Source organism: Chionomys nivalis, chromosome 6, assembly GCF_950005125.1.
Source record: "Chionomys nivalis chromosome 6, mChiNiv1.1, whole genome shotgun sequence".
Lineage (NCBI taxonomy): Eukaryota > Metazoa > Chordata > Mammalia > Rodentia > Cricetidae > Chionomys > Chionomys nivalis.
In genome coordinates, this window is record NC_080091.1 from 74,877,020 (window position 1) to 74,889,710 (window position 12,691).

The window sequence follows — 12,691 nt, forward strand, 5'->3', positions numbered from 1 at the left end:
GCATTCAACTGGGGCTGGCTTTCAGGTTCAGAAGTTTAGATCATTATTATGATGGGGGGCATGTCAGCACATGGTCAGACCTGGTAGCTAAGAGTTCTACATCCGGATCCACAAGAAGCAAGAAGAGAGAGCCACTGGTCCCTGGTGTGAGCATTTGAAGCCCCTCAGCCCACCTCCAGAGACATTTCCTCCAACAGGGCCAGGCCTCTTCATTCCTGGCATTTGGGAGTAGAGGTTACTCCCTAGTGACCAAGCATTTGAATCTATGCACCACTGATTCATCCCCACGCGGGCTGCTCCTGTCCAAACCACCACAGGCACTCAAGTGCCGGACAACAGGGAGCTGTCTAATCAGTGAGGAATGCCTATAGCAAGGAGGGTTAGGAACATGACAAGGGAGCCTCCGTGGTGACAGACTGGCATGCGAGTGAAAGGTGCCAAGTGAGGGGCACGTGTGTCATGGGCTAGAGGTTACACAAAGTGGGCAGGGAGGACACGGCAGCTTGGAGCTGCTGAATCTGGACCAAATGTGTGATAGAAACGTCTGTCTCCAGCGGCAACTGAAGGGCGGGTGCTGGCCAGGGATAGAGACAGGTAGAACTTTGGGTTGTGTGCTTTTTGTTTTTCTAAAGCAAACCATCAGTACAAACAGACCCTGTTCTGCTGTTAAAAGTTAATAAATTACTCAGGCATGGAAATGAGATTGGGGTGACATACACTCAAATCTGAGTCCTGGGCTCAGCAGGTATTTGTTTTCTTTTCTTTCTCCATCTTCCAAATTAAAATTTTACTTATGGATTTGTATAATAATAATCTAATAAAAATTTTAAGTAAAGAAAACAACAGACCTTCAGTTCCATTGATGTTCTTCCTCAAGTAAACGGCGTGGAGTGCGAGCCAGCTGATTAGAGCTGGGCTGGCTGCTCCTTCCCCACCTTCATTCCACCTGGGATCTTAGTCCGCAGGATCATGCCCCTACACTCAGGCGGTCTTCCCTACTTCCTTAGCTCCTTGGAAATGCCCTCACAAAAACACCCATAGATGTGCCGCACTAACGCCCCAAAGCTAACTAAGCCAATCAAGTTGTCTGCCATATTTTTCTTAACCATTAGAGTAACAGACTCAGTTTTCAGTCAGGTACATTATCAACAAGCTAAGAGACCATCCTCCAGCTTCCTATATTGCTGGGGGTAGCTATATTTCCAGTTTCTGGATAGAGACATAAGCAGAAGGATCCCATGGGACTTTTAGAAACATGTCTTTCAAAATGGAATCATGTCCTTGTCTTCGACTTCTCTGGTCTGCTGCATGGAACACAGGGATATTCCTAAGGCCACAGAGCAGAGACAGGAGAAACTGGTTTCTAGAGCCAGGGCTGCTATAACTGTGACACAGACAATCTAGCAAGGACCAGCCACTTCACACGAGAAATAAACCTTGGATGTCTAAGTAATTAATCTCCAGATCACTGCTACTTGTAACTGAGTGAAATGCTGATACAAAGCATGAGGGGAATAAGACAGAAAGGGCCATCCCTTCCTTTGAACAGCTAGTAGTTATTTGTTTGCTTGGTTTATATTAAACTGGCTATATAGAACAGCTTCAACCAGGACAACAGAGAAATACATACAGGCGGCACATTAAGAGAGAGAAGAAGCTGGGCTGAGGCAGAACTCACGAGGCAGAGGCAGGTAGATCTCTGAGTTCGAGGTCAGCATGGTCTACAGAGAGAGTTCCAGGACAGTCAGACAGAAACCCTGTCTCAAAAAACAGAGAGCTATAGATGCATACTCCATGACCTATACAAAACAACATGACCTATACGTAAACAACCTAAGGTTGATGCCATCCATGGTAAAGAGCAATGGTTTGGGGGAGGGGCGGTCAGACCCTGGTCAGGGTGGTTCTGAGCCCAAGCAGAAGCACTGTACTGTGCCCCTCTCTCCAAGCCATTTTGTACTAGGAGTGATGGGATTGTTCTCAGTACTGTAGAGACCCTAGCATGGGTGGGGGATTGGTAGGAACCACAGAGGGCTTAGAGAAAGTACGGACGCTCATTAGACGGATTGATTGCTCTCCCCTCTCTCTTCTATCCATGGTCTCCCTCCTGCTCTCCTGTGAGGCTAAGCACTAGCTGTGCTTGCCAGTTGGCCTGGGCTCGCTTGGAGCAAGGATTTGAAGGCACCACCTTCATTCTTGAGTCTTTGTAATTGCCATGTATTCCTGGGAAGCTTAAAAATCTTTCTTATTTATTTTAAAACAAATAAAGCACCATGCACTTCTCAGTCATGGGCCAGCAGAAGGTGGGCAATTACTTAGAATGTGGAAATAACCATAATTAAAAGTACAAGATCACTAAGACATCACACAAATCCAGAAGAGCTATATATACACCTTTCTCTCCGATCTGATACGCTCGTGTGACACGAATCTCTCACACTTTTTTGGCCACAACCTCTCAGATTCTATTCTCATATGACAATACTCTGTGTCTTTAAGATGTGACACTTGAGCTGTAAGCCCTTTCTCCTATACGCAGCTGTGGAAGGCTGGCCCGTGACCCTGGCAGCTACGCTTGTGCCTTGCCATCTGAGCCCGACTCTGCCATAGGAGTGACAGAAGCGGCTGGCAAGGCAGGGGGACCAGCAGGGACCTGCTCCACCTTGGGGCGCTACTAATGCTAATAGCTTCTCTCGCCTTTAGGTTGACTTCCAGACTTTTGTTGTGGATTCAACAAATTACCTTTCCAGTTAAGCCATTTGTAGTGTTCTCCCTTTTTCCATTTTTATTTATAGCCAAAGCATAGTAAATAATAGAAGTATTAGTTATTTTAAAAATAAACTCGTAAGCTTTGCCACACGGGTAGGAAAATTCTCAAACTGTCTATGAAAACAATGGACTAAGAACTAAGGCACGGGTGAAGAACCATGACTTTGGGAGGAAAGTGGTACTTGTCCTTCACCTGCCTGGAAAGTCCGCTTAAAGTCTCCCAACGCTGATGAGAACCTGCCCCTCCCCCAGCCACTGTCGTGGTTCCCTTTGTGAAGCACCATGCGCTTGCTTCTCAGGCAAGGACCAGCAGAAGGTGACAGGTGGGGCGTCTCTGGAGTGCCACCCACATCATTTTTGAGGTGTCATACAGAGTTACAGAGGGCAGAGCTGTGTGGTCTGCTCTAGTGCCAAGCAGGTCCTCACTTGTCATTGACTCTTTGCTCTGTCTCAACCCCCAAGAGCTCTGGGGTGCGGTGGTTGTGTGCTTGGCAATCCCTCACCTATGTCCCACATGGGAGTGGTTTCAGGACTTCCAGGGCATTGCAGCCCTGTGCTGGAGACTGTGTTTTCAGCCGATGGTAGGTTGAAGAGAAGGGGACAGGATGCATGGAAAGATGTCACAGGTGTGGCATGAGAACGCAGCACTCCCATCCATAACTCACTGACTAGAGTTGTCCACATTTACAGAAAATGTGGTCTCGCTTGTTCCCAGGAGGAAGAGGAGATGGGGTTCAAGAACACAGCACTGTCTCAGCCGAGGGCACATTAAGGATGAGATGAAGCAGTAATTTCCCTGTTTCCTCACTTGTCTGTGTGGGCAGAGGATTATTAAACCCTTTGTGCCCTCTGCATAGGAATTTGACTTCTGCTTAGCTTTCCAGCTGTTTCCCTGGCAACCTGATAGAGAAAGAATGTCAAACTAGGAGACAGGCAAGACTACTAATGGCAAGAATGACCCCTGCATGGTGCACTGCTGTAGACTGGGGGAACTACAGATATTTGATAGACAGCTAGAATTTGGGGTTTCTCCAAGTCTGACGACGCTTGAATAATAATTGGGAGTGTCCCTTTGGGGAATGCTGGAGCTACAGAATTGTGACTGAGAAATCACCTCCTACAGAGTATGAAGGTTCCGAGCCAAGGGAAACCTCAACACCAAGTCAAACAGTTCCCCTGTCACTGTGTGGACTGCACCACACCTCATGGTGCTCACAAGGACTGTCCCAGGGAAGTAAAATGATCACTGCTCTCGGACTGTTTTCTGGTTCTGGGCAGGCTGGCACCAGGGTGGCTGTAACCACAGGGCTAGCTCTGCTGTTAGGCCCAGAATATACAATACCCATGTAATGATTAGGGGCTTGTGAAGATGCCTTCATTTATAAAAATATCAGGTGGGAAAAAGAACACTGAGGTCAGAATAACATTTTGGTTTGAAATATTAGTATATTTGCCTTTATACCAATTCTGGGGAATAAATATATAAATATATAAAAATGAAAAATATATATATATAATAAAAAGTAAGCATAAAAATTGGAATCAGTTTTCTCCCCAGTGGATGATTTCCCCTCTCCCAGCAGGTTATCAATTGGGGTGGGACTTTGTATCTCCTGCAGTATGTTTTCAAGAACAAACTGGGCTTAAAAATATTATACTCAAAGAAAGAATGAAAAACAAAACACTAGTGTGGGTAAGCAAAATACTAGTGTGTGTCTCTTGGTAGCTCTGCGTAGAGATAAGGTGCGGCTGTGTCTGGAAGCCAGAGCCTAGCTCCTGCAGAAGGGGACCAGGTGCACAGTTTTTCTAACATTAAATATTACCGTCTAACTCCAGTGCCTTAGGGATTAGGTATCTGCTGTCAAGGAGACCTGAACTGGTGCCCAGCTTCAATCCAGCAAGGGTTGGCTGCTGACTTTGCTCTGCTGGCTGATGCTGGGGGAGCTGGAAGTCCTTGGTTCTGCCTCTGAAGAAGCATGCTTCTCTCTTTTCTACACATGACTTCACGCACCAGCACCTTAGAAAAACTGGCCTCATGGAGGGTGTCCAGCTTGTTCCCACCCAACACGGCACAGGGAAACATCTGTTCTGAAATGCTGGTGGCTCTATGAGACAATTCCATGCTTATTTATCTTGCTTTCTGTGAGACTATGATCTTTCTCTCCTTTCATCTTTTTAAAGGAAATGGTTTCTTTGAAGATAAAAAAGTGTTTCAATCCATCCATCCATCCATCCATCCATCCATCCATCCATCCATCTTTCCTTATATCCAGAAGCAAACTGTTCCTTAAAACACTAAATGCAGTTTTTTTTTCCAAGTTCAATATGAAGAAATGAAAGCCAAGCTTACTAAAGAATTCCCTTGAATTCACACTCCAGTTAGAAGTGTCTTTGAGACAATGCCAAGCTTCCTGGTCCTTAGTTTAGCTCTGTTTGGTGCCAATTATCCCCCCGCCCCCCTGCCCATAAGGAACTGAGCAGGTCTGGGTTTGGGTAGACATTAATACAATTAGGGGAGAGAATAGAGGTCAGCTTAGGATATGGGCAGCTGTTGGCCAAAGCTGGGGAGTGTTGACAAAAGAGATGGGCCCCACGTCTGCTCAGAGAGCCTTATTTCCCTGGGCATGAGATGAATCAAGCTTCTGTGGGCACTGAGGCCCTAGACTTTCTTATTCAGTTGCCAGGGGCATGGAAGAAGGCCCACATCTGTGCTGCATCGGCTCCAGCACCTCTGTCCTGAAGACTTGTGCACCAATAATTGTCATCCTTCTGGAGCCAGATGACACTTACTGGAAGGCCTATGAGCTCCGTGCCCCGGAGACACGGCTAATATCCTCCTGATGAGGCATATGGCACATCAAACACAGGGGAAGGAACCTGGGCTACAGGCAGTGAGAAATGGGGGGGGGGTAATGAAGACCCAGGCCCAGGCACTGGGGGCCGTAGGCTTCCAGTTTACAGGGACAATCCCTAAACCCAACCTTATCATACAAGCAGACGTCAGTAGTAGCTCTCCTCACGGGAGGCCATGGCCCTGTCCTGTGCAGGCTGGTGTTAGCAGTCTATGGCTGGAGAGCTGGTGTGTCCCTTAGGCGGCAGACAGATAATGTCATAGGCCCATGTTGCTTTTAGAGACCCATGAGAAAGGTCTTAGTGTTTTTTGTTGTTGTTCTTGTTTTGCTTTGTTTTGCAACAGGAGGAAAAAAGAGCTTATAGCTCATTTTTGACCTAAAAATGGTGCCTTTTCTGGGTGGCTCTTTGGCTTTTCTGATGTTACTACAAGTACTTACACTCCAAGTCCTTTCTCTCATAGAGAAAGATCAGTAAGTCCTGTTTATGTGTCCTGCTATCACAGGAGTTGGACTGGCATTAATTCTCCAAATTCTCAGAGCATCTTTGTGAGAGAATGTCCTTCTTCAGAGGAGGAATTGGCCACAGAGAGGTAAAGTGATGTGTCTTTGAGGAAGAGGCATCGCTAGGCCATGAACCCAGGCACTGGCATCTACCCAGCTGCCTGCCTATTAACCCAGAAGGGGCAAATGCAAGCAATGCCCACAGGTCCACAGGGAGCAGAAGAGCTGCTTCTGGTCATGTGCTATGTTCTTCCCATCAGGACCTTCAGCGACAGCCTCCTTGTCCCCATCCCCCCAGGGCCTGAGTGGATCACTTCTGGATGTCCAGTCTTCCTCTGTCCCTTCCAGAGATTTGATCATTTCTTTTTTATAAATCACGCTCCCTTCCAATGAGAGGTGTGCTGCCTGCACTTTGTATATGCACCACACCTGACCTCGGGGAAGTGGGTAAAGAAGTCAAAAGTACTCCAGTGCCAGCGGGGAAATGAGAGCCTCAGAGAGTGAGCACACGTGCATGTGAGCCAGAAAGAAGGCACGGGGAAGGAGCCTGGTGATGCAGAATTTCAAGACTCAGGGCAGAGAGGCCAGAGCACAGTGCAGGGTGGATGATGACAGGAACCAGGGCAAGATCAGGGTTTGTCCTGTCCTGGGTGTGTTGGGACATCTCAGCTAGATTCTGTGAGGTGATAACATGTTCCTGGTGGAAAGCACAGATTTTCCCTAAAGCTAGGGACCAAAGACCAAACTGGAAGAAGCAATGGATAGAAATCTGCCTAATGTGGATCACAGCTTCCTGCTGCTGTGAAAAATACCTGAGGAAGTCAACCCATAGGAGGGAAACATGAGTTTGGCACACAGTTTCTGAGGGCGGTGGCTGTTGTCTGGCTAGTGAGGAGGTGGTTCATTATGCCAGATGTGTGTGGTGGCAGAGATGCTTACTTTCTGGTGGCCAGGAAGTGAGGGTGGGGTGGGGGCTCATGGCTTTGACATCTCTTTCATGGGCACTCTCCTAATGACTGCTTCCTTCAGTGAGACATCATCCCCTAAAGCTTTCACCTCACAGTAGCACCAGCAGGAGAGGACCAATCTACAACACACGTGCATTCAGGGCCACTGACGGCCAAACCATAAACCCAGCAGAGTACTATCTTCAGGGCCAGCACGGTTTGCCTTGGGCTCCAGTCTATACACCTTCCCACTCACCTAACTTGTATTCGGGTACCACCTCTCACCTGAGTAACACTGAAGATGCACTCCACAAATGTTTAGTGAGTACCCCCATGCCTCTAGACCCCGAGGATGTAACCATGGACCAAACACATCAGAGTCTCTTGCTCTCACGGCACCCACAGCTGTCGCTATAAAATTCCTTAACAACTTGGAAAACTAAAAACCGATGAAATGGTCGGTAATCCTGTCTAAAGGGTTTGCTTCAGGTAAAGAGAGGAGGATACTATCTCAGAGAGGTGAAGGGACTTGCCCAAGGTCACACAATGTCTTGCCCTCCAGTCTCTTCCTATCTCCCCAAATCTGTTTATTACATTCCCCCCTAAACTTTTAAAGATCTACTAAACATATATGTCTATATACTCTTTATTTTATGCTATAGCTTTTACAAAATGAGAACAATCTTCCACAGAGAGAGCCATGTTTTTTCTCCCCCAAACCTGGGGCTCCCCAAGAAGAAGAGGCTGAGGAAAGAACTCAAAGGGCAGCTGCATCAGCAGCCTGCCTGTTGCACTTATCTCTCTTTCTACTGCCACGGCGCATTTCACTCCGCTACATCACGAATAATGCCATCTTCACAGTGTGCACTCTGGACCCATGTGTCCCCAACCATCATCGTCAGTGCTGGGGAGTTCTACTGCACATGCTGATGTCACTGGCTTACTATGTGGGCAAGTGTACACAACATTGGAAAACTGCATTCCTGGAAGTGATGGGGTGGGGGGACAGAGTCAGTGTCCTTATCATACCCATGATTCATAGCTGAGGTGTGTGAAGTTGGCCAAATCAGTGCCCCGTGATGATCATAAAATGGAAAAGACTTTTTTTTTTTTTTTTGTGGTTCATTTTCTCTGCCAACTGTTGTCGCCATTTCCCTTCTGACATTCTCTGGGTTAAAGTTTTTTTTGTCATATATCATCAGTCTCGGCATGTCTTTTGGACCTGGTCCACAACACAGTATCTAGAATTGCTGATTCTTTTTGAACTGATAAATTACACATTTGGTGATCTGAGTGACAAGTTCAAATTCTGTGGTGCGGATGTGCCCAGATTTTTTCTTTTTAAAGGATGGGAAATTCTGGAAGTGCCAAATTCTGTGGTCTTGATATCTTGGTGGGGGATTTGGGATGGCTTTCAGAACCATTAGTCAATACTTTAAGAACTTCGCTGAGAACCAAGGTACATAGAATGCTGGCTACAAAGACTGCCCTGCCGTGGCTGCTGAGTGTATGTGGCGATGCACTCCCTTTTGGAACTCAGGCCAATGCTTCTCTGGCCTCCATGCTGTGGAAAGCAAGGGGGTGACCAAGGCCAGGGGTGCTCAAGTGTCAGCTACTGTAGGAACACACAGGAGGCAGCACTGAGATTCTGCTGGGTTGTCATGAGACGACAGCTTACCGCTACACGCACTTAAACCGCCACCACCCTGAGACGCACGCCTCACGGCCACAGTCTCCTACCATGACACATGGAACTCACTAATGGTAAGAAGATTTCACCAGAGACATCGTGGAGAAGCGGAGGAGAAGATTTCCACAGCCATACCCAGTGATCTTTCCCATCAGAAACACTTGTTCTTCCATGGAGTGCATGTTTGCCACCGGGATCCTTAGATCTGACTTCCGGACTCCCGAGCACCGGGTGTCTTGACTCTATGTACTTCCCTTGGGAATTCCTGCGTGGTCTCCCACTCAGGGCTTCGCAGAGGTTCCCCCCCCACTTGTCCCAACATCATCTTTTAACTCAATGGTCAGTCAAACCATTCTTTGTAGGTTCCCCTTAGAAAGCTGCAGGTCATTTTACTAACAACCGCTTCCTTGTCCTAAATGTCCCCTGTCCTGTCCATAATCAGTTAAACCCTTGCTTTCCTCTGATTGCTTTAATACCGATGAGCTGCTGGAGCTAGGGAACTGGGACCATGTGAAGTCAGTCCATCCTTTGGAACCAAGAACAGCGGGACACAGAGGAAAGGCCTTGCCTCAGGCTATCGTCCAATCCAGTTTTCACCAGTTACTTTAAGTCTAGGGCACAAATGAGTTGAGAGGCTTTCAGACTTAGTGGAGTCCCAAAGGGTCCATTAAAAGGGAACTCGGGAGTCCATCTAGAATGATGGGCTGAGGGGAACCTTCCCTGTGGCCATGGTCTCTGTGCCCTAAAACACAGCTGCAGACAGGTACTGAGATCATGCACACTCACCTGATGGGTATGATTTCCAGGAACATACACAGACTTAAACTGTCTCATGAGAGTCCTCGCTCTGGCAATCTCCTGGAGAGACGTGAAGACATCATTCACAGAGTTTTGGGATTTGGGAAATGTCAGGTTAATTGCAGAGTCACAGCCTGAAACAGTCCAGAGATATTTTCGTAAGTGAGCAAATCCTTAAATTAAGTTTGCCTCATGACATCTTGAGCTCAATATAACAGTCTGGAATGCCTTCAACCCTAGTTCGCTCTTGCTGTTCACGAACATGAATAATGAGACACGATGAGCATGAACACTCTTGACAGAAGCGGGCTTCGGAATCGCCTGGCACCACAGCCACTGGTCTCGGTCACTAGACTGCAGGGGCTTCACGGAGGACAGGCTCCCGAGAGGCTTGGATTCCCAGACACTGGAAACCAAGAGGAACACAAGGAAAATGGACGAGAGCGCTGTGATGAAACCTTCGTCTGGACGCCACTGACAGTTTCCAGAAGGTCTGACAGCAAGATGGAGAAAGGTTACAGAGCCACACCAAGAGTGGAACTAGCTGAAGCAGGTACGTGCAAAGTGGTTGAATGTGCTAACCCAGGTGCTGGGAACATTTAAAGGGGAGCAGCCTAAGCTAATAAAAATGCAAAAGTGGCAATCACACTCGCTGATGACTCAGAAGAGAAACAATCAAGGATAAGACAGAAGTTAACAAAACGAGATACACTGAGAACATTCATCCTCAATTCACAGATACACCAGTTGGGTCAACTCATCACCTCTCATGTGACCCCTGAGGTCACAGGTACAATTTCTCCCCTTTAGAACATAAGGACATTGAGATGCAGGTTTAGGTTATCCTGTGGCTAGGCACTGCCATGGCCTTGCTATGTCCACTCAGTCATCCAGGCCTCACTTGTAGAGTAGTGCCGTGTGCTCTGCTGTCCAGCTAAACACGGGCCTTCTTGCCCACCTGCCCGCCCACCTGCCTGTCTCTGTCTTGTCCTGCCTGGGCTTTCTCTGGTTGTAGCAGTTTGGTGGGCCTTTACGTGGGCAGGTTAGCAGCGTTGGGCACTATATATCCACAGAAACAACCCCTGTTTTCTTTTCCCTCATGGGGATTATTCTGAGTGATGGCCTCCACTGCCATTCTGAGGGGGCTCAGCAGGCCCCCAGCTTCCCCTCAAGAATTTGTTCATTAATGCTGTCTTCCTTTCTTCACCAGAGTAGTCAATGATCAGACGCAGGCAGCCCGAGTCCCACCCTGACCTCGACTGTAACTTTACACCTAATTCACATGCCATGTAATTCTCCACTTAAAGTGTCCACATCCCATAGATTTCTGTATATTTACAGATTCACACAACCATTAGCCAGCAGTCAAGTTCTGAACACCCATCTCACCCCAACAGGGAACCCCAAATCTGTCAGCAGACACTCTTGATTCTTCCCCTTGAATCCACGAGCCTGTCTTCTGACCCTATGGAGTCACTGACAGGACATTTCATATAAACAGACTATAGAATGCCCGGCTTTTGCAGTTGGCTTCCTGTATCTGCCTTGTTTTCAGGGCTCATTCAGGCTGTGGTACACACCACCACTTCATTGCTTCTTTTTATTGCATGGTTACATGCATTCTACGGTATCAGTGCACGACATTCCATGTGTCTGCACAGGCATCCAGAACACCCATGGTAGGAAACTTTAGAGAGAAAATAAAGTTTCTTGGTTAGCAGGCCCTTGGGAAGTCTCTGTGTCTCAGTTAACATCTAATGCTGGTAGTTCTGCCCGGACAAGCTTTGGTGTGGACATACATGTTCATTTCTCCTGCGTGCACGCACTGGCAGCTCTGTGTTAACCGTCTGAAGAACGCCAGATCCTCAGTGTCCCAAATGACGCACTGCTTGACACTCCCACCAAAACTCTTAAGAGGGTTTCAGTTTCTCTACATCTTTGTCAACTTTTACTAATATCTATTTTCTTGACCATAGCTGTGCAAACACCTGTGAAATAAGGAGATACTTGTCAATTTTGATAATCAAGGAAACTGTTTTGGGAAGGAAGAGGTGGAGTCAACTAAGCTTAAACTAACAGAGGATGTATCTGGCATACACAGAAGCATTCAGAGGACCCCGGATGCCCCCATACAGAGAGATGGTATGTGTGTGGATGAGCCCATACTCTTCATTGATGTGACACTGTGTAGTAACTCTTGGGTAGGCAAAGTTTCCTGGTTTCCACAAATGTCTGACTTGTCATTAAAAAGGAAAAAGAAAAAGAAATTGAACTATGGCATAGTGGTTTGAATGAGAAATGTCCCCCATACGCTCAGGCATTTGGACCCTTGGTCCTTCGTTAGTGGCACTGCTTGGGGGAGAGATGGGACTTTCAGGGTAGAGCCTTGCTGGAGGAAGCATGTCACTGGGGCGGGGAGCTGTCTTGATAAAGTGTGGTCAGCTAGCTCCTATTCCTGCCACCATGCCTGCCTGCTGTCAAATGCTTCCTGCCATTACAGACTCTATCCTTTTGGAACCAGAAGCTAAAACAAACCCCTTCCTCCCTGAGTTGATTTCGGTCATGGTATTTTATCATAGCACAGACAAGTAACTAATACATATAGTTTTACTAGTGTTGTTATATTAAAACACTAGAGGCTGGGTACCTTATAAAGGTAAAAAGTTTCCATGATAATCTTAGAGACTGAAAAGCTGAGATCTATTTGGCCTCTAGTGAGGAGACTTGGTATTGTCACAGCACGGCATCATGAGGAGAGAATGTGAGGGGACAGATCACATGGTGAGAAAAGAAGCAAGGGCACAGAGACCAACCAGTATTATTCTTTACACAATTCACCCTTTTAATAATTCTTTCTGCAGAATCAGAACTGATCCCTTCTGGGGAATGTCAGTGACCTGTTGACCGTCCCGTCTCACCTCTTTATGATGTACCACCCTGTCATATCAGCACCCTGGGGGATGATCTTCCAGCACAGGAACCTTTGGGGACAACCCACACCTCACCTGTGCAGAGGTGAGGATCAGAGTGGGGAAACCTCTCTGTGTTCAGCAGACTCTGCATGGAGGACTCCAGTGGGGTGTAGAAGGGAGCTGATGGAGAGAAACCAAAACCACACAAATCCTTGGAACAAT

The 12,691-nt window shown here is 47.2% G+C and overlaps 1 protein-coding gene across 1 annotated transcript in view; it reads right to left on the minus strand.

Moving 5' to 3' along the window:
• Scfd2 (sec1 family domain containing 2) overlaps nt 1-12,691 on the minus strand; it is a 336,750-nt gene that overhangs the window by 24,776 nt on the left and 299,283 nt on the right. Inside the window, exon 6 of the mRNA XM_057773027.1 lies at nt 9,546-9,691. Coding sequence (XP_057629010.1) covers nt 9,546-9,691 — 146 coding nt within the window. The remainder of the gene's footprint in view (nt 1-9,545; nt 9,692-12,691) is intronic.